The sequence below is a fragment of the Convolutriloba macropyga genome, chromosome 3, assembly GCF_964194025.1.
Source record: "Convolutriloba macropyga chromosome 3, txConMacr16.3, whole genome shotgun sequence".
Lineage (NCBI taxonomy): Eukaryota > Metazoa > Xenacoelomorpha > Acoela > Convolutidae > Convolutriloba > Convolutriloba macropyga.
This window is the reverse complement of record NC_134470.1, coordinates 69987993-70014471: the sequence shown is the minus strand read 5'-3', so window position 1 is coordinate 70014471 and position 26479 is coordinate 69987993. Positions and strand designations below refer to the sequence as shown.

The window sequence follows — 26479 nt, the reverse complement described above, 5'->3', positions numbered from 1 at the left end:
CTGATGTAGATAATAGAATTTTTGTTTGGTCTATCATCAAAGCAATTTGCTTTCAAAGATCTAGATATTACTCTCCTTACTAAAACTCTGTGGAACATATTTTTTTGCCCTTGAGTTGTTTTGGTTTTTTAAAATTTATGATATAATGAAGCAGTAATTTTTGATTTTCTGGCTGTTTTCCTAAGAATTTATGATAGTTGTTCAGAACATAATATACTCTGACCTTCGAACTGACGGTACGAGGAAACGTTTTTCTACCCTTTTTCAGAACAATGTAAACAACGGTCCAACTGTTGATAAGTTTGTGCTATTCAGATGGGACAATGCAGTCGAGAAATAAGGCAGTGTTTGATACACAAAGATGCTTTCGCTTTGAGACCAATTTTTCTTGGAGTTTCGATTATTTTCAGAGCTAATTGCTTAAAAGTTGTCTCCAACTGAGTTTAATTGGCGACAAAATTGTTGAACTGATATTGTTCAAACTTTTGCTAATGTTTTGCAACTTCAGTTGTTGTTTTGCCATTAAGTTAGATTTTCTGGAAACATTCGCAGTAAATTTTGACGGATGAGAGATTTTCACGGCCTTCTTTGTGAAAAATAGGCTTTATTTTTTAATTGGAGTATGAGTAAAAGATATAAATGAAAATGAAGCATTAGCCTGTCTACAAGTGTTCATTTTTTTCAAATAGAGAAACTTGTGCTATACCCAATTTTTGTTTACAGACTTTTTTATTGCATCTCAGACTAACATATAGATGGTGTTGAAGCACTGTGTTTGCACTTATTACAATGCTTAAAAACTCAAAGTTCAATTCCGAGGCATAACTTTTCGGCCAACTGAAAGAAAATTTGCACTTAGATTTTCCATTCTGAATGCGTTTACGTATTATTTTTTGAAATACCCAAACAGATTTCCCACTAAGAGTAAATTCTAAAATGGCTCAATATCATTCGCTAAGCATAATACTTCTTGATTTTTAGAACGAATTGAATCGGTGACCGATCTTAGGTTAAGACTTGTCAAAAAGGTGTCGCTAGATTTGCCATTTTGATGCTTTTTGCTCATGCTTTTAACGTCATAATATTAACACGCCTTTTTTGCCTTAAAGTTATGATACAGGGCTCACTATAGATTAAACACTTGTGGTTTATGGCAATTGAATAATTGTCTCCAAAAAGTGTCTTTGCAGCTTTGGAAGATTTTTAAGAATTTTGATATCAAAAGAATTTCATTTCAGTCCTATCTAACTGGTTTAATTAAATTTTTGATGTTTTTCTTTTAAAAAGGCAAAATGGTGTGTAAATATCTCAAATATATCTTTGCTTAGTCTCTAAGTAAATTGTCTGTAGATATACCTTAAAGTAATGCACTAGTGCATATTGTCTCATTTCTTGCAGCAGTACAGAAACGACTGTTTTTGGAGGCAGAAAAGAGTCTTTTTGTCGGAAGGTTGAAAATAGTAGTTTTTCTAAATGTTTTTTATTCGCATTTTGTGCTTTTTTTAGTAAACTTGAATAGGCTCTTAAGAGTTTTTTCCTTGCTAAAGAATTTTTTGATAGAAAAATTAATGAAATTAAAAACAAGATTGCTGAAATAATATAAGAATACTGGATTTGTTTTTAGTTTTTAACATCTGTTTTCAAAAAAGAAATATGTTTCTGTAATTATCGGTACTTTTTCGTGTAATGGCTTTGCAAATGCATTTATCAAATTCACCTCGTATATATGGTCGGTTGTTAGGCCTCTTGACACCATTAAACTATTTTTTTGAATGGTATCTAACTTCCGTTTTTTATAGAAGTAACCTCAGCTATATGAGGAAACGGTCTGCCAGAGATAACTAAACAGGAAAAAGGTTGATCAAATCAATATGAAAAATTAGTTCTTTTTTCTATCTCAAAATATCAGATAGCACGTAACAGAAGCTTTCCTAAAATTAGGTAACATAATTTTCAATCTTCCAGATTGATTGTATTTAGGCGTCGAATCACATTTCGGGGTATTCGTGTTTTTTCTCCTCTTATCTTCTTTGGGTTAACTTTTTGTTATGGTTTTATGGTTTAGCTCAATTATATTAAAGATCTTAATATGTGGCTACTTTTTCGTAATATGTGACGTTTTTAGTAAGAGCCATAGTGATCCTGTCTTTCTCCATGTCTTCTAAATTCGTCGTCCCAGAAATGTGTATTAAATTTTTGAAAAGTTATCTAGTATAATCATTTTTAGAAACTTTGATCGGGTTGGGAAAATTTCTTTATGGGGCATTTGTAACGTAGTTCTTCATTCATTTTTTCATTACTTTTTATTACGTCATTTTTTTATTACTTTAAGTGGTATAAAAAAATTCATTTTTTTATTACTTTAAGTGGTATAAAAATTTCTTTCAGATTTTAATTTTTCCTCAATCTTGTTAATTTTGATTTGCAGTCCTTTAAATATTTTACATACCTTTTCTATATCATACCTTTTCTAAGAATGTTTTGAAACTTCTAATGTTTTCTTTGGATACAATTTCAGCATTAAATCAAAAAATCTTGGCTTTTTTCTGAAATCCAGGTTTGGTAGTTTGCAAAATCTTTTTTCCAGACATTTTTCATCTTTTAATCACAATGTAATGGCTTGTAGAACCCCAATATATGTATAGCGAGACACAAATTAGAGATAATTAATTGGTTGAAGATTCCAATAGGCGATATTTATTTCAATGAAGTGAGTTTTTGCATGTGATTGGGCATTCTGCTTCGTTTTGCCAAAGCTCTGTATGAGGAGCAACTTCAATTAAAATCTCTTGGGAACGACAAATGGAAGTCCTACATCGATTACCTGCCGAACACAGTCTGCTGAAGAGCTACAACAACAACAACAACAATTAAACCTTGTTCTTGTGAGCATCACAGTGGCTTCCGGTTTGCAAAGGAACTTTAAAAAGCTTTTAGCAGTTAGAAGTAGGGGTTGTGACTCACTTTTCACACTCTGGCTTTTTTTAGGGGGGGGGGGGGGTGGGGTGATTGTACTATTGGATTTTAAGTTCGGATTTATTATTCGGAAATTGAGGTTTGATGCGTCATCTGATGTAAATAATAGGATTTTCGTTTGATCTATCATCAACGCAATTTGCTTCAAAAGATCAAGACATTACTCTCCTAACTAAAACTCTGTGAAACATATTTTGTTGCCACTGAGTTGTTTTGGTTTTTCTAAAATTTATGTTATAATGAAGCATTAATTTTTGATTTTCTGGCTATGTTTTTCTAAGAATTTATGATAGTTTTTCAGAACATAATATACTCTGACCTTCGAACTGACGGCATGAGAAAACGATTTTTTTCTCTAGTGCCACTGTTTTTTATCTTGATCTCATTTTTCTTTATCTTCTGATTTTTTTTTCAAAATGCTTTACGTTTTTCTCAAAAATTAAGCCTACTTTCTTTTTTCTCTTGGATAATGCTTTTGATGGTCTTCCATGAAGGTGTCACTTTCTCTCAGAAAATTGTTTCTCATAGGGGATTAAGAAGAGGGCCGAAACATTAATTCTCCGTGACCAAACTGCCGCACCCGCGTTTTCGTTTTTTGAAGAAGGTTTGTCAATGTTTAGTGTTTAATTGAAGCTATTAGCTCAAGCGTCCCCGGATGTAAACAAGTCTGGTTTCTTAATTTCCTGATGTTTGCTCCGTTTTGCGTTTTTGTGCTCAATCCAATCTACTGTGCTTTCAAATATGTACTAATTACCCTTTGTACCATTACTCCTGCGATTGACCGTTAAATAAAAGACTGTTTTGTTTGTTTTCCTTCCTGCTGCAGGTTTCCTCCATTTTCTTTTGTTTGTTTTGCTTTTGCTTTGCGCTGTTTTTCCTCTTTCTGATACTAATTGTAAAATTTTTTGCAATTGTTTTTTTCTCATGACTTTATTTTGTTCAGTTTGGAAGGTGTTTTCTTTTGCGATACGTTAGCTAATGACTCTTGATAAATGAGGCAATTTTGTTTTCCTTCATTTTCCCCGTTCCTTATGTTTCTGTATATAATAGAAACTGGGAAAAGGTGGAAGAAAATTTGCTTGCGTCATTGCAGTCTGATTCTTTCTGTTTTTGCCATTTTAGCTGCCTCTTAATGTTACCTTTGTGCGATTTCTACCCTTGCAAAATGCTAATCATATCTTGCTTGCTCTCTCTCTCTCTCTCTCTCTCTCTCTCTCTCTCTCTCTCTCTCTCTCTCTCTATCTTTAATTTTCAGTTTTATTTACAGAAATAATCCAAGCTGCGTGAAATTTCTCTCATGTACAAATGATGTTTTCCCTATATAATGTCCCTGTTTTACCTATGGTTGTAAAAGAATTCCTAGCTAGGGCTTGCGTAATTATTGATTTATAAGTATGAAAAGAGTGAACTGGTTTGAACCTAAAATGTTACCCTTTTTGAAAGCGGTTATCGCATTTCTTTTTATCTCCTATTTTAGGTTGTTTTCAGTTTCGAACCGCCAGCGGCAATATTTTGGTGATGAATTTTTGTAACATAACTAATCAAGCTATCAATGTGTCAGATTTCGACATTGTGAAATATTAAAGTCTATGCCCGACTCGAGTGCCATAGTATAGCAGCACTGATTCATTATATTTTTTCATTGTAAAACGATGATCCAGTACTGAAACAGAGCGTATCACAGCTTGCTTTGACTATGTACAGTTTAGAACCAGACTGCGTTTTTTTATGTTTTTTTTTCACTCACAATTTAGCATGCTCAAAGTAATCTTCTTTATGTAAACGAAGTTGATATTAGAGCTAATTTTTCGATCAGTAATTCTTCCAATTTGAAACCTTGGGTGGAGTTTTTGTCTGGATAGCTTTTACGTGTTCTTGTACCCTTGATTGACGTCGCGTGAAATATGTTTCGGGGGTTTTTCTATAATCTCTTGCTAGATTGTTCCATATAGTAGCTAGTTTATTAGGTGCAGATTTTAGTGTCAGCTTCAGTTGTAAGCCGGCTTTAAATACAATTAAACAGGGAACCTAAATTGAAGTTTTCTCCAATAGCTCCGAGCACCTCAATCAATAATTTCCCTTTTACCTACCTCTCTTTAAAGTGCACGTGACCTCTACGCAGCCTAATTGAATCGAGGCACAAATCGGAGCCTGGGGCTATAGTGGAATTAAGGCAGTATTTAATTACTATTTCCTCTTTTCCCTACCGGTTAGGGACAACGATTAAGTTCCAGCTTATGTTCGAAATACTCTAAAGCTAGCGTTGGTATGTTTGTACATACAGGTGGGAAGACTGTTCATGTTTAAGTCATTTGTTTTTGATAAGTCATGCTCGATCAATTTCAAATTTAGTTCACCGTTTTTCAGGGCCCTTAACAGCTAAGCCCTTCTGAGGAGCTAATCTCTTCTGTTATGGCGTGAGTCCTTTCTTCTTTTTCATGCTCAAATTTATCTCGAGCTTTTTCGCGAAAAATCTTTCCCATTTTTAGTTTTACTCCTGAGTTGTGCGTAGTGAACAAAATACCCGCTCCTGGCCCAGTGAACCAAAACTCTGCCAGCCTGATACATCTTGCCAATACATGCAAGATCTCAATTTTAATGTTAAAATGTACGATGCTTTACATTATCAAAAGGGTTGGGTAATTATCTCTTTCAAATAGGGAACGAAAAACCAATTAAAATATGCCACTGTTTTTTTAATGTTTGGTTTGTCTCAAAAACTTAGAACAAAATTTGGAAAGTTTTTCTTGTTATGACATGTGTGTCCTAATTAATTGCTCTCAAATGAAGTTCGTTGCAATTCTATTAGTCCCGCGTTTTTTTACCCACCTACCGGTAAACAGGTAATGTCCGGTGGGCATTAAGAGACTGAGCAGCTCTTTTGCAGCCTTACTAGTCTCTAAATGTGTGATTCGCCGAACTTGCTGAGGAGACAAAATCGTTGTGTGAAGGGCGGTTCTTAGAAGTCTGACACTCCTTCAGCAAGTATGACCCATTCCCTCCCCCCCCCCCCAATGCTTGCATCACTAGGCTGACCGCTTTATAATTCTGAAGTTAACTGCTTTATAGTTTTGAAGTGAATAGTCGTTCTAAAATATTTTTCAATTTGCAGATGCTTAGGTCTCCTTTCACTGGGCAATAGTGATGTGGTTTGAACAATTTTTTCTAAATTCTAAATAACATTGACAACTCAGTCTGTGTTTTTGGCAGAATTAAAATCTTTTCGATTTATAACTGAGAATACCCGGCTTCTTGGTCTTAACTGGATTGCACTTTATTGGAGACCAATTCTATTCTTTCTTTTTTATTTTTTGTTTCATTCCTTATGGCTAAGAACGCAGTGTTACAAATAGTCAGAGTTCCAAATTTTGCACACATTTCATTGCCTTTTTCGGAAAACGTTGAAAAGTTTTTTCTGTCATCTATTAATTTTTTTTAAATATTTCGGACTCTACGATTTCAATGCCTTTTTTGCATTGCATCCATGATTTTATCAATTGTATGAAGGCTTCAAACAGATGTCAGTTTCATGTTTTTTCCTCTATTTCCATCTCTTGTGTCTTTTAGTAATATTATATGGCTCTCAGTTATTGAAAGAGTGAAGACACGTACTTTTTTAACTTTTAATTGCCTAATCTTTTTAAGACGAAAAATTGAATCAAAATACATTTTTTTTTCTAATCATTATAATTACCACTTTTTTTGTTTTGTTAAATTTAAAACAATTTGACAGACAGTCGAAGATGTCATACTGCTGTCCTTTTAAAACTATAAAAAAACTTACACTGTAAAAAAACTTTTTACACTGTTAAAAAAGACCAACAATTGTGTCCCAAAGCAAGTTGAAAACATGTTTTTCGTGCTTGTAAAGTAAAATCACACATTCAACTAGCGTCCTTTGCTGATAAAAATTGGTTGTTAAAATTGTGACTACATTTTTAAATTGATTTGTAACTTCAATTTAAAAGAGTTATAAAAATGACAAATTGTTGGACCAATATTAGGAGAGGTTATGTTTTTCTTGTGACCACAAATTGTGTTATATATGAAATTTTGTACACCAACACTGGACCAAGATCTTTATATTATTGCAAAAAAATGCCTGAAGGTCGTATAATTGTTGTTTTGGAACCGCTCATTTTGAAGTAGAAGAATTCTCAAATTTATGGTTTCGAGCAGTTTTTCGTCTAGCTGTCTTAGTTGGTCTTATTTTTGTGTGATTGATAAAAGATTTTGTAGGTGATTTGAACATTAATAGAATCTTTATAGTTTTCGTTAACTTTCTCCAACTTTGATAACTTCACTGTTCGCCGTTGAAAATAAAGTTATAGTTGACATACTGTGCTTAAAAACAAGGCTATCGCATCTTAATTAAAATGATCGTTAAATGTTCTTTCTGATAGTTGGAGTTTTAAGTCTTGTTGCGGCATCGTTTCCTTCCATTTGTTACATATATATCTTCTATTTTTACACAAAGGCTATTTTCATGTAGAAAGTACTAAGCAACATTGCAAGATGTGGATAATTTCAAGCTCTCAGTATTCGCCGAATAATTGTAACGCCATTGTAGCGAATAATTTAACGCCATAATTTACCTGTTTTTTTTTAAATGCGTTTGTCTTGATACGTTACTGTTTTCCAAATGTCGGATGAGTGCAGAGCGGGCTGCTGAAAATGTGTGTAACGAAATCCTGGCGTGTTCTAACTTCCACTTCAAAAAGTGTTCTTTGATTGTTTAGTTAAAAGATGTGTGGCATGTTTTCTTTTTAGAAAAAGAAAAGTTGACGAAGGATTTTTGAAACCCGTCTTCTGTCGTTACTAATGGAAAAGAAACTAAACGTTTAAACAAATTCCTTGCTATGCTTTTTTTGGGGAAAACTTGAGGGAATAGTTAAGAATTCTGGTTAGAACTGTAAAGAAATTTAACATTTGAAACAATTTTTTTAAATTCAATTTTAAAAGTTTTCCCCTCGGAATGGTATTGATCTTTATTTCATCAATGAGAATGGTAAGGTTCATAGTTACCTTGTGAAGGCTGAAAAATGCTAGTTAGATTTCAGAAAAGAATAGAGAAATTGTGAATATTTTTAGCAAAAAAATCATGAACTGCTTTTTACCTCAAAGATGGTAATATTTGAACAGTGTCATGCAGATCCTATACTCATGCATACAGCATCGGTTTTATGAATACATTTTTGCATACAGGAAACTTCTTATTCGTTGAAATTAATTGCATTTTGAAAAAGTTAATTTAAAAAAAATTGAAAAACATTGACAAAAATTGTTTTTTGAAACCTTTTTTGTTATTAAATAGTCATTTCTAGCCGGCATAGCTTTAAGCAAAGGAAGATATCAACCACCCATTGGAGTAATATACTTTTTTAAATTTTCAGTTTCTTGAAGCCTAATTTTAAACTCTTCAAGTGTATTTCTGAATATCCTTTTAAATGAGAAAAAAGCTGATCCCCGACCGTTGGGCGTTGAGTTGTCTGCAAAAAACCAACCTGTAAGTGATTTGGCTGGACATTTTAAAAAGGCGGAAAAGCTGGGAGGATTTCAAAACTTATATTTTTTCTTATGCATTACCCTATGGTATGACCACAGAGAATGTTTCCTCCGAGTCTCCCAATTACCTCGACAAAAATAATCTTCATTAGATTGTGCGATACAGCCAAGTAAAATTGCAAAGTTTTATGTCAAATAATTTTTAAAAACTCTCTCTGTCGGGGAATCGAACCCCGGTCACCAGAGTGACAGTCTGGTATACTCACCACTATACTAACAGAGGTGAAATCTGTGATCTTCACATTAGTTTGGTTCTCATCAGCAAACGTTTTAAGTTACAAATACGCTGCACATTATCAGTTAACCCAACTTTATGCCATTTTTATAGCTCCCGCGCGAAATTATTATTTCAATTTAAAATTATGGTATAATTGTTGTTATAGGCCCTGATTATGGCATTTTTATGCTAAATGTGTTGAGGTGCGGGCTTTACGCTCTATGCCTATTAAGTTGTGAGGCCAAATTAGGAGAAGCCCTATCTTTTTTTGTTTTTACCTACTACTAATGATAGGTCAGCACAATATAATTTTAAAATTGAACTGGTCGGTGCTTGTTGGCATTATAAAGCATGAGGTGTTTATTTGAGTTTATTTTGTTTCAGCATAATCAGCACGGTGCTGTCCTTCTTCGCCCTCGAGGGTTTCGACGTCAAGGCTCTCAGGGCGTTCAGGGTGCTGCGACCTCTCCGACTCGTATCCGGAGTTCCAAGTAAGTCCTCCAACTGTGCGCACATCACACCGCACATCCGCCCCCACATTTACACACATCACACCGCGCACACACTCACATACAAAACACTAGCATTCATTCTGCTTAGGATCACCAGCAAAGACTTAATCTACATCAGCTGTCATCACTTTTCTCGTCAGCACAACCTTTTTGTTGCTTAGGCATCGAAGCTTTCCTTTGTTGTCAAAATTGCCACTTCTAATAAATAATAGCAATTTCATGCAAATTTTTGTTTTGTATATAAGTGCTTACTGATTTCTACTACTGTTCAGTTATATGTTGTATTCATGTCATAAGGTATGCCTGCCCGGACTGATCACCCAGAGTGTTTCAGTTCTCAACCTGCGTATTTCTATATTAACTTGTAAAACCAGTACTGAAACAGCTTATTTGCATTAAAAAATTTGGTCATTATGTCCAGAAAAAAACCGGAACAACCATTCAGACTGTTCAGAGTATTTTCATAGTAAAAACAGTACAGTAGAAGTCAACCGCAATTGAAAGGTTTTGCAATTAATGGTGCAATATTGAGAATTTCGTGCCGAAAATATAGCGAGTTCAGGAAATCATGTCATTTATAGGTCAATTATCATATTGGAATTGTTTTATTTGTTTTATATATGAAGAAGAAGAAGAATTAATTTCTCATTAAAAGTATTAAAATCAAATAATGAAGAGATCAAATCAAATAATGAAGAGATCAAAACATCAAATCAAATATCAAAGAGATGAAGCGTGAGCTTTTAGAATAAATATTTCGTCCATGCAATTGTTCTTGCCGTTTCTATGTTCCAAGGCAAGTGAGTAATTGTGACAAAAATTGTCCGAGCTAACCAATTTAGGTCAATACGACATGAAACAATCAAGATTTTTTGAGGAAATGTTTTTTTTTGATCGAGGCAACGCTTAATTCTTCTAAATTTCTGAGAAAACTGTGCTTGAGAGTGAATCAGCTATCGGAGGTTAGCTAGCCAGGCTAGTTCACGTAAAGCTGCAAAATGCCTTTATTTGAGATTGGCATGTAACGCTTCCTTTCGGTTTGTTTTTATAGCTGCGAAGCTGTAAGCTGAGCGAAGCTATATTGCGGTGCTCTTGGTTTTTTTTACGACTCGAAGAGGAGTATTGGTTTTCTTAAGGTTTTTTTTTTACCGGAAGTACTATTCGTTCAGACGCTTTTTTGACCTAAAAGCGAAAGCGAGAAAAAGTGCCGCGTGAACTATTTTTTCTGAGCGAGAGAAGTTTTTTGATCATGCGCTGCGTTTAGTGAATGACTTTTTGACTTTGAAAAGTAGTTTTTGACTGAATGGCACATATAGATAACCGTTTTTAGCCGTTTTTTCGTCTAAGTGGCCCATTTTTTTTGCTTGTAATTTGGTTTTTTGTTCGAAATGATTTTTATTTGATGCTATATTGAAATGTAAACCTTGGAAATTATTAGCACAGTGTTTTGCAGAGCCTGAAAACGCGTCTCAAGTTCAAAATGGGCATAAATTTCTTGATTTTATAATTAATTTTTGGCTTTTTTCCTATTATTTTCTTAATTTGTGGATCTTTTGGCCGTCTTTTAGTCAAGAATCAGTCAATATGACAACTTCCCGTTGACAATTCATATACTCAATGCCTCTTTTTACCTCGATGTGATTTTGTTTTATAAAATTGTACATATGCTAATCCGATTTTGGTAGTTTTTTTTCCTATTTTTCTCAGTTTTTTGTCTGTATTTTGGTTTTAATTACTAGAAATATTCTTTTTGTGCAACTTGAGGGGCTTTAATTTCGTTTCAATATAAACGTCAATAATTTTTTAGCATTAAATTTTTGAAAAACAGTTCATTTTTTTTATAAATGCATTCCTGAAAATTTTTTTACATTTTTTTTGCAAAATGTTTCAATGTTTCGTATGTTTGATTTCTGCTTTTTCTTTTTTTGATCTGTTCAGGAGGATAGATTTTTGTCTCGGATGAATCGTTGTCTTTTCTATGTCTCGAATGCTGAAAAATGAAATGGTGTTAGTTTTTCTTGTTGTTTTAAAATTGATTTTTAAACTTTCAAAACTTTTAAACTTTGATTTGAACTTTCAAAAATCAAGAATAAGTCTTTGTTACGGTGTTCCTTACATTGTGTCCATATTTTTCACATTCTAGGTTGTATCATTCTAGCTCTGTCCTGGCACCTACATTTATACTGGTTATATTGATTTTTTCAGTTATTGACAAATTGAATGATTTCGGCTTTTTCTTAGATTTTCGTCATTCCTTTGGGTTGCAATTGATTTCATTCAACATAAGGCAGTACTAAGATATTACTAGAAAACGTTTTCCAGAATTTCCACTTATTACTTTTTATTGTATTTTTTCCGACCTTGGTATTGTTCTTAAACATTTTTTTGCCTTTAAATATTACTCTGTTACTTTTCTGTGGTTATTTTAATTTTTGAATTAGTTTGAAATCATGTTGTCTAGCATATATACAAGATGAAAAAAGTATATGTTGTTTTTGTTTAAATTGCAAAGATGAGAAATCTAACTGTAGTAGTTTTTCTGGTTCTTAACTTTGAGCATTATTTTTTGAAAAATTTAATTGAGTTTCTAAGTTATTATTATCTGCCGTTTGCAGTAGCGATCTTTTTGAGATTAGAATCATGAATTTTTTGAGATAAGTTGATAGCCCTTTCAGCTTTTTGAGACTATCAGTGTTTTGACTATCCTAGTTATTTTGCACTTATCCTTCCCAAACGTTTTCAATAATAAATTTTTTTGCGGCATTTTGTTTCTCTTGGTGACAGTGGTTTAAAATTCACCAATTTTTAGATCAGACCGCGGTTTAAAAAAGGTAATGGTTTCAGCTGCAATTAGGGTTTTTGTCAAGTTTTTAGGCTTCGAGTCGCTTCCGGAATTCTTCCGGCTATGTTTTTTGTTTCGTCGTCTGACGCTCTTTTTTCGTTTTACATTTGTTCACACAGCAAAGCTGAAAAGTCAAATTTTCTGAATGACTTCTTCCTCTCACTAACGGCATTTGCGCGCGTGACGTCATTTCTCACTCGCTTTAGCAAAAGTTTTTAGATTATTTGCGTGATTAGATTTTGATCATAGGTGACTTACCTCACTCAATAAAATGACTTTTGCACTTTAAAATCTAAGTTTAATTTGAATTTGTTTAAGGTCAAAGGAACTCATTTGTGCAGTAAAGGTCCCTAATAAGCGGCTTCTGCGGAATGAATTTTAGCAAGCTTCATTAATTTTTCGCTGAATGTTTTTTAACTAGTTTTTTTGAGCGGCGTCGATTTTTTTTCAATTTAGATCTGTATCTGTTTCTATCTCTATTATATGGCACGCAGGTCTATTCGTTCGCAGCTATTCCGGCAATCTGCCGGCTATGTTTTGTTATTCACCATATGCTCAAAATTAATATCAGTATGCCAAAATTATATTATTGAACTGTATTTGCACAATGAAGTATGCCAATCAACTTCTTTTGACTGATTACTTGCTTTATCTATAGCAATTGGTTCGGAATTGTGTTATATGTTGTCTATGGAATGGGGTTTTATGACTTATTACTGCCATAACACGGTGATCTCAGCAATACCGTTTTAAAAATCTTTGTTTTCAACGCTTGAAAGTTTTCATGATGAACTACAACCAATCTATATTTTTTCCTTCTGATTCGATTCAACTGGTTTTCACATATTCAAATTTTGAAAGATTTTTTGTATTTTTAACCATCTATTTTTCCTTTTTGAGGTTAATTTTTTAATTCCGAGTAACAAAGCTAAGATTAGCATAAGTTTTCCGAGTTCAAAGTTAAGATTTATGATGGTTCTGAGTTGCGTACAATAAGATTCTGTATTAGAAGAAATCAGACCACATAGCTTGAAATGATCGGCCTCTGAAAAAACGACAGGAGTTTCCCCCACCTTCATATCTCCGAGCTCTGAACGGAAAAAAGCAAGGCGATAAAAATTGAAGCAGTTGAATTATTTTTTGCGTTTCTTATTAATTGCTCTCGAACGAAGTTTGTAGCATTTATATTAGTCCTGTTGGTCTTTTTTTAATGCGATTTTTCGCTTGACCGATTTTTCGTCTGACACATTTGACTTTTCGTCCTTAAAAACGGGATAAACAGCTAACGCCCAGCGGGCATTATGTTTCATTAGAGGCCCTTAGCCGCGTTTAATAGTTTTTCAAGTGCTTAGGGTGCTGAAGCTACGAGGATGGCCGTAGTTTAAGGTTAATTTTAGGGAATTTTGAGCCCACAATGTTGCAGTTTTTTGTGTTTTTTTTGTCATTTTTCGAATTTTTTGATGGACCAAAATTGATGTCTAAAATTAAGGCTGATTTAAGTTGATAGAGGTCTTTTGCAAGACATAAATACTTTTTATGACCATTTTAAGAGCTATATGTTTTGGTAATCCAAACAAAAACACGCAAATTTGTACTAATTTTCACAATTTTTTTCAATCTTTTTGAAAATTTTTGTCATTTTTTGAGTTTTTTTTCAGCACTAGGTGTCAAGGAACCTCCTCTGGGCTTTGATAATAGATTACTGCATAGTTTCTAGTGGTGATGGAATGGTTTTCAACATTTTAACATTACGAATTTTGGCAACTTTTCTAGCCAAAACTTTTTTTCAATTTTGTTTTCACATTTTTTGTCATTATTCAGGTTTTTTCATTCTCAGGGGCCCAGAAAACCTCTTTATGTGTTTGATAATAAGTTACTGAATAATTTTTACTTGCCATGAAATAGTTTTGCAACTTTAAAATATCACAAATTTTAGCAGTTTTTTGATAAACTTGCAATTTTTTTCAAGTTTTTTGAAAGTTTTTGTCATTTTTTAAGTTTTGCAGCCTCATGAGCCAAGGAACTTCCTATGCAAATTGATAAATTTCATTGCATAGTTGCTACATGTAATTTAGTGTTTTTCAAGTTTTCAATATTACGAATTTGAGCAATTTTTTGAAAAATCATTGCATTTTTTTCAAGTTTTGATTATTTCTTGATTTTTTTTTATTTTTCTGGCACCAGGGGCCCAGTGACCTCCTCCGAGGTTTGATAAAAAAGGCTTCTGCACAGTTTCTAGAATGGAATGGTTGTCAATATTTTAATGACTCAAGTTTTAGCAATTTTTTGATAAAATTTAAAATTTTCAAATTTTTTAAGAATGATTATGGTCCAAGTTTATGAATCTTTATGAGCCATTGAAACCATTTAAGCCTTGAAATAGGGATACTAGATAGTCTCTTGAGATAATGAAGTTGTTCTGAAGATAGTAATATTACGAACTTTAGCCAGATTTTGTTGAAATTTGCATTTGTTGTCAAGACTTTCTAGTTTTTTTTCTGAGTTTAACGATCATTACTGGCCACCGAAACTTCTTAAGTCTAGCAGATGGCTTACATTAGAGAACTCCACGGACAAAAAATGGTTTTGAATTTTTTCACTGGCATTTTTTTCTGGATGTTTTACTTACTAACAAGACTCAAAAACTAGACGTTGCTGAGTGGAATCTTATCATGGAAATTATTTGTAGCTCTCTCTTTCTCTCAGTTGGGATTCTTTCCTTCTCTTTTTTGTTCATGTTTTATCTCTCACACACACACTCTATCTATCTATCTCTCTCTCTCTCTCTCTCTTTCCTTAACTCTTTTGTTGTTATCAAACATAAGCTGATGCTATGTGGCGTGCAGTCATCATCTATTACCCTCTCCTCACGCGCCTTCAAAGAAGCTAAAGCTAGCCTCACTAAACCGTGTTGAGCCACTGATGAAGCCAACCCCTCGCCGTTTGTTTGCGAACAACTCGCCCGACGTTAGTCGGTTGTTATGTTTTGTACTTGATGAAGAAACTAAGGTCTTAGCTAAGTTATGTACCAAACGAGTTTGAGGTTCTTAGGGATTTTTACGGTTTTCGTCTGATTGCTAGTTCGAAGACTCTTCATTTTTGTTTTTCTGTTCCAAATAATTCTGTGATAGAACTGATGAGCCAATTTTTAAATATTTACGATTCATTATCAGTAGCCGCGTCAGCAATTCCAGGCGGCTATTATTGCGCTCCTAATTTTTTTAACGTCTAACAGATTTTTGTTTCTTCTTTCCCCGACTTCTTGGTATTGACTTTCTCAATGAATTCAGTGACTTCTACTGCTTTGCAGTTAAAATTTGTTTTCGTGACGTCATTTCTGCTTTAATGTCCATTGCGTGTCTTACCTCGCTCAATAAAAATGACTTCTGAACTCAGTTATGGAACTTGAATTTTTATGAACATTTACTAATTAAAGTCAATAGTGTGCATCTAAGTAGTGCTAAACTTGTATGCTCTGTTTACTGAGTAATAGAATTTTGAGTTTTAATATCGAATATTAATTTTGAAAAAGCTACAGTAGGGATAAAAATGACAGTCCGGCTCTAACCCAAAAAGTCTAGTGGTCTATTAAAAAGCTGGTGGTCGATCTGTCAATCTTATTTGTTTAGTTTTTTCAATTCATGGTAATCACAAGCATCTATCGCGGCTATTTTCAGGCAATCTGCCGGCTATGTTTTCCAATTATATTGGGACATTACTCTGCAGAGCCGGTGCCAAATGGCAAAGGGGGAGTGAGCCTGAACCGTCAATCTTAATGCATGGGAGAAAACAAGAAGGCTTGATAATGTGCATTCGCACATAATGTTGCGACCCCGCTCAATCGCGTTTTTGACTTGATTGTCCAACAAATGAGGGAGACTTAGAAAACTTTCAAAAAATCACTTATCAAAAATAATTGGTGTATCCATTTAAAAATTCGATCCAAGCTTCAATCACAATACAACTGAAACAATAATTCATCAGAGGGCCGATGATACCTGCCGTTAATGAGAGTAAGAGACAAGATAAGCAATAAAATCAAAAGTACAACAAGCATTACTTCGGAAAAAACTCCATGTCCATCTATTTTTTTTAAAACTGAATGAAAAGGTCAAATTAGCATCAGATAAAAGTAAATTAAAACAAATAGCTTGCATTTCCATAAGAAAGATTTGGGAGTTGTTTTAATTGAGACTAATTAACAATTCACGGAAAACCAAAAGGGGAAGTTAGAGATTGCATTTACCTATTTATGATAACAAATAATTTCAAAATTTTGAAAGCAATTAGCTATCAACTGTGAAAATGTTCAACAGCTTCATTTATAACTTCATTCAATACCGTTGGGATCTGCCATTATCCAGAATGTCTTGCGCCTACAAATGAACAGGCGCAACCAAACATCAAAAAGTCATTTCAATTTTGCGAGGAAACGGTATCGAAGCCTATAAAATCAAAATCTATTCACTAAAAATATTGAGTATAATCAGATACGCCTTATTTCAATGGCATTGAGTGATATGCGACTTGCTATTTTTGTGCCATTGGTGTGATTGTCGGACAAGACAGCAAAAGAGAACCGACAAAACTGTAAAATCTAAAAAAAAATAAACAAACAATTTTTGAAAAATTGTTGTATCAACGCCAAAAACCATTTTTTAAATAATAAAACAGCAATGTTGACTAGATCATCATTCACTAGAAAAAATGCAACCTCTCTCTTTGCTGAGACTACGCTAAAAGTTTGCAGAAAAAGATTTAATTTAGTAGATCTCAAAGAAACCACCGAAACTTTTTAACTAAAATGTAAATAGTTTAACTAGTTGCTGCTTAGTTAGCCAATTTTATATGTCATTACTGATGCCAAGTCAAAATACTACACATTAACACTGAATACAGGCAGAACTCAAAGTTTCTCGAATAATTTTATGCAAATTTGTTGAAGCCAAAAATTTTTTTGCATTGGCCCCACTTCACACATAAACGTGAACTATAATAAACCTTGGTTCGGTTTGAATTCGTTGTGGTTTGTAACTAACATGAAAGAACAAAAGGCAAAAAATTTTTAAAAAAAACAAACAGCGCTCCATCACAGTCTGAATTATTTTTGAACTATAAAGTTTGCAACAACACCAAAACCGGTTTTGCTCCTGCTGCTTCTTCATTGCAACAAAAATTGTTTCAAACTTTTCCGAAATAGCTAATTTGACCAAAAAGTAATTATATCAAAAATAAATGATGAATTTTGGACTTTTATCGACTTATACTTGTTCTAATTATTATGGATGTATCAAATGAAAGCTTTAATTTTTTTATTTGATAACTCAATGGATACCTGTTTAGACATTTGATTGCTTAGTTTTAATCAAAAAACATCAAATTCTGGCAAAACTCAAGAATTCATTAAAAAGTAACGATAACAATTTGTCAGAGCCATAAAAATCATGAGTTTTACTCATAAAAAACAATTTTATTTCAATGGACCTTACTGGAACATAAAGGAACTTCCTTTTTATTGAACCTTTAGTTAAAAAAGATTGTCTTGTTGTTGAAAAGAAAGAAATGCAGAAAAATCTAAAAAGAAGCCCAAAAAACAATCGATCATGTTTGATTGCAAAAAATCAACGATGACACCAAAACTGGCCTCGCTATTGCTGCGCGGCTGTTAAAATTATGCGCGCCCCTATGCTACGCAATTGTTCTAATAAATTCTCCTAATAGTTTTTTCGGTGACCCGAAATCTGAATAGGTCGAAAATCAACTACGCATTTTTTTAAAATATCGGTTTAATTTACCGAATGACCGCAAAAATTTTTTTCAAGAGAACTTTCTTCAGAACCGGAGGTAAAATTAGCCCATATCTGAGTAATGGAAGTGTAAGTAGATTTTATGTCTGCACCACCGGTCAAACGACAAATTGGGCCGGATAGGCATATTTGATGCCGTTTTTTTGAAAAAAAAAAGAAAAAAATGCTGAATTTTTGTAAGTTTTGATGAAAATTTTCCCAAGAGTTGGTTCAAACAATTCACCAACTCTCTTCTATCCTTAAACGTAAAATCAGTTGGACTATTATTAACAATTTTATCATATTTTAGCAAAAACTGAACAAAATAAATTTATGCAAAAATTATGAAAAATGTGAACAAAAGAACGGAAGATAGGCTAGCGTCTCCGTAACTCCACGGAAAATGCCAAATTTAAAAAAAAACTTTTTTATTTGACATTCTACGCTTGACAGGCTTATTAATGATTAATGATACCACTCACAATCCTGTACGATGAATATATCGATCGGCGAAAATTGACTACAAAAAAACCAGTTGATTATATAGTTCCGTCCCCACTAATGTGGTCAGAACAATAAATTGCGATAATCAATTTCATTAAAAATTATTGGACTCCTCTTAGCGAGAGTTCAGTGGGGATAATTGTAAATGCTTTTCGCACTCTTCAAAACCACAACTTGCTCATTGCACAGACCAAATTTTGAAGGCTTAACTCGCAATTTTTACTATTTAATACCTGTTAAATTATGGATTTAATTTTTGCAATTTTATGTAAATATAAACCGCACCTACGTAAAAATTTAGTTTTGCTAAAAAAATAATTTGCAGAAGTTTGGTTTTCTATTTCGCAGTTTGGTCGAATTTATGTACCTAATATTTGAATTTTTAAACTATCACAAGTTTTGCGATTGGATTCCGGCACTGCAATGATTTGTAATCTGTTTTGATTTTTTCTGAATATTCTAACGCTCATCGAATTTGGAATGATTGTTTCCTTTTTATGGTATCCTGACATTGTTCTCTACCTACTTGTTTGTATTTTTGTTGCTTAGAAGTTTTTGTCTGCTTTTGCAAAGTGCTTGAAATAACACAGACTTCTTAAAAGACTTCATTTTTGCATATGAAAAAGGAGTTCTAGCCTACTTTTTTTGAGTAACTTTATAACTTGTTTGATGAGAGTAAATATCTTCAATGAATTCATGTCAACGAGCTATCGAAAAACTAACTTTGTAAAAATGTAATTTTCTAACATTGTTTTTTATATAAATAAGAATATTTTACTGAGATGCGTGTTGTTAAAATTTTCATTTTTTTCTATTTACAGACGAAGTCTTGAAGACTTGTAACGCCTCAGTAGATTGTGAAGATAAACACAATTGTGAAGATTGTTTCTTTTTGTTTGTAGTCTTGTGAGATTGAAAAGTTAAGGTTATTCCTTTTTTTTAAAATCGTTTCTTAAGTGGAATTTACCCGGCTATCAACTTCGTCAGTCATTAATTCACTGCATTAGGTAAGGTGTTGGATGTTTTCAGTGGGACTCTCAAACCTCCCACTCCCTCATAATATATATCATTAATTTAATAGCTCTCGAACGAAATTTGAAGCAATTATTGTAAAAATGGGTGTCTTTTTTATGCTTGACCGTTTTGACTAGTTTTCGAGTGACTTTTACGGCCTTGACTCTTTCGTTATCTGTGATCTAAGTTTCTCTCTCATTAACAAGTGTCAGCCGCTGAACTCAAGTGGCGGCAATTCGCTACAAAAAAGTCAAATGGAAAATGCGCCGATATTGGTGTCCCCCCTCCAACTGAAGGAGGCTGCAGTAGATTACAGCTCCAACTAGATCGAGAGCAATTGTTCCGACGGTAGTCGGTTATGTTTGATGTTTACCAATGTATGCGTGTTGTGTATAGGCTTGCAGGTGGTGCTGAATGCGATTGTGAAGGCGATGGTGCCTCTGTTACACATTGCTCTTCTAGTGGTATTCGTTATCATCATCTACGCCATCATTGGACTCGAGATGTTCGCTGGCAAACTGCACCGCACCTGCTACTACCAAGATGGTATGTATACTCATCCTACCTTTTACTATATCATTTTTTTTACTCACGGACTTTCCTGTTATGATTCGGATCTATTCTGTTTCGGCCCCCAGTGTTTTTTATTACCCCCAATTACAAATTATATGTTGTTATATAGCACGTTACTATGTAAGAATATAGCACGTGCGCCTGGGAGTTATAAAAGATTTGTGCTCACTAAGCTAGGGGGGGGGGCAAAACAGAATAGATCATATGATTCTACCGTTCATTTTCAACAGAAATTCATCCAGTACACAAGTCAGGAGATATTAGGATCTATTCTGTCTCTCCCTCTCTCCCCCCCCCCTGCTTAGTGGGAATATACGTTTTATGACACCCAGGCGCACGTGCATTATGTTTACATAGGAACGTGCTATATAACAACACATAATTTCCAGCGATTAATAAGCAACACATAGATCCAGCGATTAATAAGCGAATACACAAGCTAAAACGATTTATTTTAAGCAAAATATGATTGCGGCAACTTTGAAAAGGTTGTAATCTAGTTAAAATGAGCAAATTAATTATCACAAACAAAAGCAAAAAAGAGATCCAGTACTAAACTTGCATCTGCACCCAGTTCTCAAGTTTTCACGTTATAATAGTATTATATATTAGTTTTAAGTTTTTTTGCCTATTTTACTTTTCTTAAACGGAATTTTTCGCAATTATTTGAGTTCTGCGGGAGTAGCTTAAAAAGCTGTCAGAGGTCTCGACGTGGGGGGACACTATTTATATAGGCAATGTATAGGGGGGGGGGACACGTTATGCCTTGCCTATGTTAATACATTGTGTCCCCCCGTTGAGACCCCTGTCAGCTTTTTATTCTAATTGCATGTCACTTTATCAATTTTTTTACTCATCTCATTTTCGTCTGACCGATTCGATTTTTTTTCTTGAGAGAACCTGAACACAATGGTAAACCGCAGGGCAATCCCGAATGGTTACTGTTCTGGTAGTAAATTACAGAGAGAGACTTTTTGTTGCTAAGTTAGTGCTTTGCGTTTCACAGGAGTTTTTCAATTACTTATTTTCAAATAGAAGCGATTTTTGTCTGAAATTTTTATCGCATGCTGTTGCTCGTTTTTTTCTGAATATTGCGGGAAAATTTTTGAATGTGGAAAAGACCCTTTTTCTTTTCATAAAATAACGGTTTTTATTACACCCTTTGTCAAGGTTATTTTGCCTTTGTTATTATTTTTTTGACATCAACTTAACCGTAATGTCATCGCGCCTGGGTCTTTTGCAGGCTTTTTGAGCGCAATCATTTAACTTTCATGTGATGTTACGCTTGAGGGACCTTCAAATATACCGGTGCTTGGTTAATGCTATCTCTTTTTCTCAGGCTCTAAGCAGTGAACTTGAATCGGATTGTTTTCCTACTGCAGCGGTTGCAATCAAACGAAAGGTATCATTGAATGCTTACCCGAAGTACTCAATTTTAGCAAAGCTTCTGGATAAGGAGTTTAATGCTCAAATAAGCTTTGATGTCTGCGTCGATCAAACAACTAAGCGAAAACTTAAAGTCAGAAATTTGGTTCATTAGGCAAAATGTTTGTCATGAAAAAATGATTCATAATTCTTGAATTTGCTTCGATTTCAAAATAATCGCCGTTTGTGAAAAATTATGCATTTTTGCGATATATTTTCGGTTTATTCGCCTATCGTTCAGGTGTGACAATAGTGTTTGGTCATCTAGGAAATTGTCATGCTTCATTTGATTTTAATGTTCTACAAGACTGCGCCTTTAGAAAACGTTAATTTTCACGCCAATAAATTTTGAATAGGCCCGTTGGCTTATTCTCCAATTTTTGGTGATACCGCAACTGTAATATTAGACGCAATATCCACAAGCTAGATCTAAAGTTGTAAAATTTTTCCCCATACCTATCCCGATATCCCAAATATGTGAACGGAAGTGGTTGTGGTATTTTGTTTTCACGCGTACAACTGATTAAATATAGTGAACTGGTATTCTCTTGCTAATTTGAAAAACCATTTGTTCATGGTCCTGCGTTTTCTTATTGTGCTCGGAAACATCATGCAAGCATTCAGCCATCTATCTAACTCTATCTAAATCTTTATTTATGACAATTGTGAACGAAAACTGAACATCTATTATTGTTTTGATGCAATCAAACTAACAAGGAGGCTCGGTGATGTGCGTTTGCATATAATGTTCCGACTCCGCTGAGACTGATTCTTTCCTTAGTTTTCTACCACATCAAGCAGAGATTGGAGACTTCAGAATAATAAAGATTAATTCTTGTTTTGTAACATAAAATTTGATGTTTTCGACAATAGGACGGACTTGTGTACCAATAAAGTTAATACCAGTCAGGCTAAATATTTTTATTTCAGACAAATTATTGGATGAGCAAAATAATTCAGCAAAACAGCTGGTTGAACAAACTGAAATCAACTTTTTGCAGCTCCTCAAGAAAGAAAACATTTTTATCGGTTAAACACGTTATTTTATGAAGCCACAAAAATGAGATTGTGAATTGAGGTGGTATTCTATAACCTCTTTTTGATTTCAGTTAGATTTCGCCTTCTCAATTTAGATTTATTAAGTGGGCGCAGAAGTCTTTTTATGAAGAAACGCTAGTCATGTACGGTCAAATAACATTAATCGATTAACCTAAAAAGACACACAAAATACAGTGAAGATTGACTTGTATACACAAATTGAGCTGCCGTGCTGTAAAATTAAACAAAAAAGTGTCATTTTGACCTGCTGGCGCGTGATTTGATGGTCGTATAAAAAAAAACAAAGTCGATTAAAAGAAATTACCTTTTCTTCGAAAACTATTTTTTTAGTTATCAATTTTATTCTTCAAACGTTTAGTAAACTCAAACTAAGAGTATCTTGTGAAAACCATTGAATGAAAAAGTAATATAAAGCGTAAAAAAACAGACATTTGGCGAAAATCAGTTTAGTTTTGAAAATTAGTGGCTTCAAAGATAATGAAGCGCTGAGACTAATTTTGCAATCATTGACCTGCTGACATTATTCAACCGTAGAACAGAGAAAACCAATTTTTTTCCACGGTGCAATAATATGATAAAAATGACAATGAGGCATGTGAACGACAAAAGTAGGCAAGATTGAATAAATCCTTAAGTGTTTGAAAACAAAATGTATCTCTTATTTAATGACTTTAGCAACACATTGAAGCCAATCTATCTATTTAACAATGCCGGTTTGGAAGGACGTATAGACCTTTTGTTATTGTAAGGACAAGTCAACAAAAGGAAAGGGCAAAATTCAAATATTCGCCTTAAAAAACAAATGGCATCAATTTTAAAGAAAGCGTTAGAAAGAATTGAAGACATCAATAGTTTTGCTAATGCTTCCTTAGAAGCTTTTTGGGATCTGTTGTTTTTTTACACAAAGTTATACGTCGACAGAAAGAACAACAAATATGCAAAAATTTCAAAATCGTTCATGAAAACCGTCAACTTTCTGCTGAAAACAATATATATATATATATATATATATATATTATATATATATATATATATGTATGTATTGTTATATATATATATATATATATATATATATATATATATATATCAATACAATATCTTTATATATATATATATATATATATATATATATATATATATACATATACAAACAATATTTATATATATATATATATATATATATATATGTATCTGTATATATAAATTTATATATATATATATATATATATATATATTTATATATATATATATATATATATATATGTTATATATATATCAATACAATATCATTATATATATATATATATATATACATATACAAACAATATTTATATATATATATATATGTATATATATATATATATATATATATGTATATATATATATATATATATATATATATATATATATATATATGTATCTGTATATATAAATTTATATATATATATATATATATATATATATATATATATATATATATATATATATATATATATATATACAATCAATTCAATATCATTATATATATATATATATATATATATATATATATATATATATGTGTGTATATATAAATCGCATCCCTAGACAGCTAATGGGATTTTTCTTTAATCAGATTAAATGATACGACTGCAAAAGGAACTTCTACAACAAATTTCACAAAAGTTTCATGAAAACATGTGAGGTCATTGACTTAAGAATCATAAGCTATCAATTGAAGCTATCTTTGGGACCACTATTAATTCTTTAGAAAGTCAATTTGACGTTTGAGTAGTGAGAATTAGCCATGAAGCATCAAAAAAACAACAGATAAATAGTAAAACTGAAAAATGCTCTGACGTTTTATATCAAAGCAGACGATGTTAGAGTAATAAAGGCCGTTAGTTGTTAAATGGAAAACAGTGACAGGTTCACCTCTGCCCCTTTATGAAGCCTATAAAACGTTTCATTATTGCTCCTAAATGAATAATATTATAATATTTCTCACTATATTAAAAAGGAACGACACAGACAAAAATCAAAAGATTGCAAATAATTCGTAAAAGATACAGCCAGTGTCATAAAAGCCGTTAGCTAATGACTGCGATACCTTTACAGATTAGCATATGTATCACTAGGAAGCCCATGCCGCTTGTCAGTAATGAGGCAAAGTGACAAGAAATTAATGAAAAAAACATTAAATATCGGTAGAACTTAAAATTCACAAAAATTTTTACGCACTTTGTCTCAAAGTCATAAAAAATTCATTAGCTGCAATTTTACTGATTCAATTGATAGCATCTGTGAAACATTAGAACAGATGTACACTTTCTGTTGCATCTGCGAAGAAATAAAGAGGAGCAGCAAAAATAAGTAAAATTATCCGTGTGTAGGAAAAAAACAGTAATCCGTTTGTGCTTTCAAGTTTTTACTTTTTAGGTTAACTGACTTTTACGCTAGCTTCACTATTTTGACTTGATTACTCTCCAATTTGGATTTTTTTTGCATCAACAGTCCAAAAAAGTATTGGATTATCTTAAAAGAGACCGCGCTCAAAAGTAAACCAAATCCTTTGGATTGTAAAAAACCATGATAAGGCCAATGATAGCTTCGAGGCGAAACTGGAAATTGTTCCCATAGATACAGATAGGAAGATAATCCAGCCAAATATTTTTTAAATTGACCTAAATTGATGCTAAAATTGTGAAAGAACTAACGGTAAAAGGTTAAATATTCAGAAAACTTTAAACCGCAATAAGGCCTCAATTAAAATATTTTACGCTAGAAAAAAATGATGACACTTGCAACTCTCTGCGATAAATTTATCGACCAAAATTGATTCAACAAAAAACTCATTTAAGCATATAGTTCCCCCTCCTTCCCCGCTTAGTAGGGTAGGAATAATAAATATTGGTGTAAATACTGATGTTTTCATGTCAAATTGTCAAAACGTGTTTATATTTGGATCGTTCGTTGTTATTGGGCGACGAAAGAGCCTAGCGACATCCTTCCAATCCCTCTTTCGCAACAATTTTCGCGATTTTTTTTCTCATTTTGCGCTTGACAAGCAAAAATATTGCTCCCAAAAAAGGTTACAATTTGTGGGCGTGGGTTTTGTTGTGATATCGCCATCCGTTGAGGATATATCAGCCACTCTTATTTGATTAAGTTTTATTATTGCGTGAAATGTGGTTTAATGGCTCTCGTTTTACATGGGCGGCTTCACAGCCTATCTAACTAATACGCTTAAGATTTCAGATACAAGGGAAAAATTTCACGCTTCACTAGTTAACGGATACACGAGCGACATTTAATTACCCTGGTCTAATTTTTTTATCAAACGATAGTTGTTGATATCATTTAGCTCTCAATTCAGTACAAAATGTCCTCTGCGTTTTAACAGCTATTCAATTCGGTTCATTTCTCTAATCAATTTTGATTCTTTAAAATTCAAAATTTCAGACAAAGTCACTTAATATGCATTCATGCAAAATAAGAAATGTTGAAAAGGTTACGCATGAATGACGTCAAACTACCTTTATGGGCTAGTCGTTTCAGCTCTTGTCTTTCTTTGAATTTTTAAACAGTTAAGCTTTAATAGAGTTTACAAGCGATTGTTTCAAACGACAGCTTCAAACGTTTTAGTTAATTACAAAAATGTTGTTCTTTGAGGTGAAAATATGCCTGATAAAAGTGCTAATGGAGTTCTGACGTAAAGCCCTATGAGAACTTAAAGAACTACTAACCTTTTGCCCTTCTTCAAACAAGATTTCCCTATTGTCATTGTTTTTTGTACACTAGCCGCTTTTGTTTTCTCAAGTGCATGTTCGTGAATTTATGTATTTAGCCATGAAGCTTAACCAGCTCAAAAATGGTCAGTTGCTCTGCAATCGCTGTAAACATGAGGTAAACATGTAAACATTTTTTAGTCATTTTAACATGAAGCAGTCTTTCAGGTGTTTTCAGGTTGGAATTATGGCTTTCTGTTTGTTCCAACCTCCAAATTTTCGTTTGGTGATAGAGGGGG

The 26479-nt window shown here is 33.1% G+C and overlaps 1 protein-coding gene and 1 non-coding gene across 19 annotated transcripts in view; one reads left to right on the top strand and one right to left on the bottom strand.

The window, feature by feature from the left end:
- LOC142336413 (muscle calcium channel subunit alpha-1-like) overlaps window positions 1-26479 on the top strand; it is a 140777-nt gene that overhangs the window by 20825 nt on the left and 93473 nt on the right. For all 18 annotated transcript variants that reach the window (XM_075385221.1, XM_075385235.1, XM_075385232.1 and 15 more), the window contains 2 exons: window positions 9143-9249; window positions 19813-19962. In XM_075385221.1, coding sequence (XP_075241336.1) covers window positions 9143-9249; window positions 19813-19962 — 257 coding nt within the window. The remainder of the gene's footprint in view (window positions 1-9142; window positions 9250-19812; window positions 19963-26479) is intronic.
- On the bottom strand, window positions 8693-8764 carry Trnad-guc (transfer RNA aspartic acid (anticodon GUC)). Its single transcript has one exon. It is a non-coding gene; the product is annotated as a tRNA-Asp (tRNA).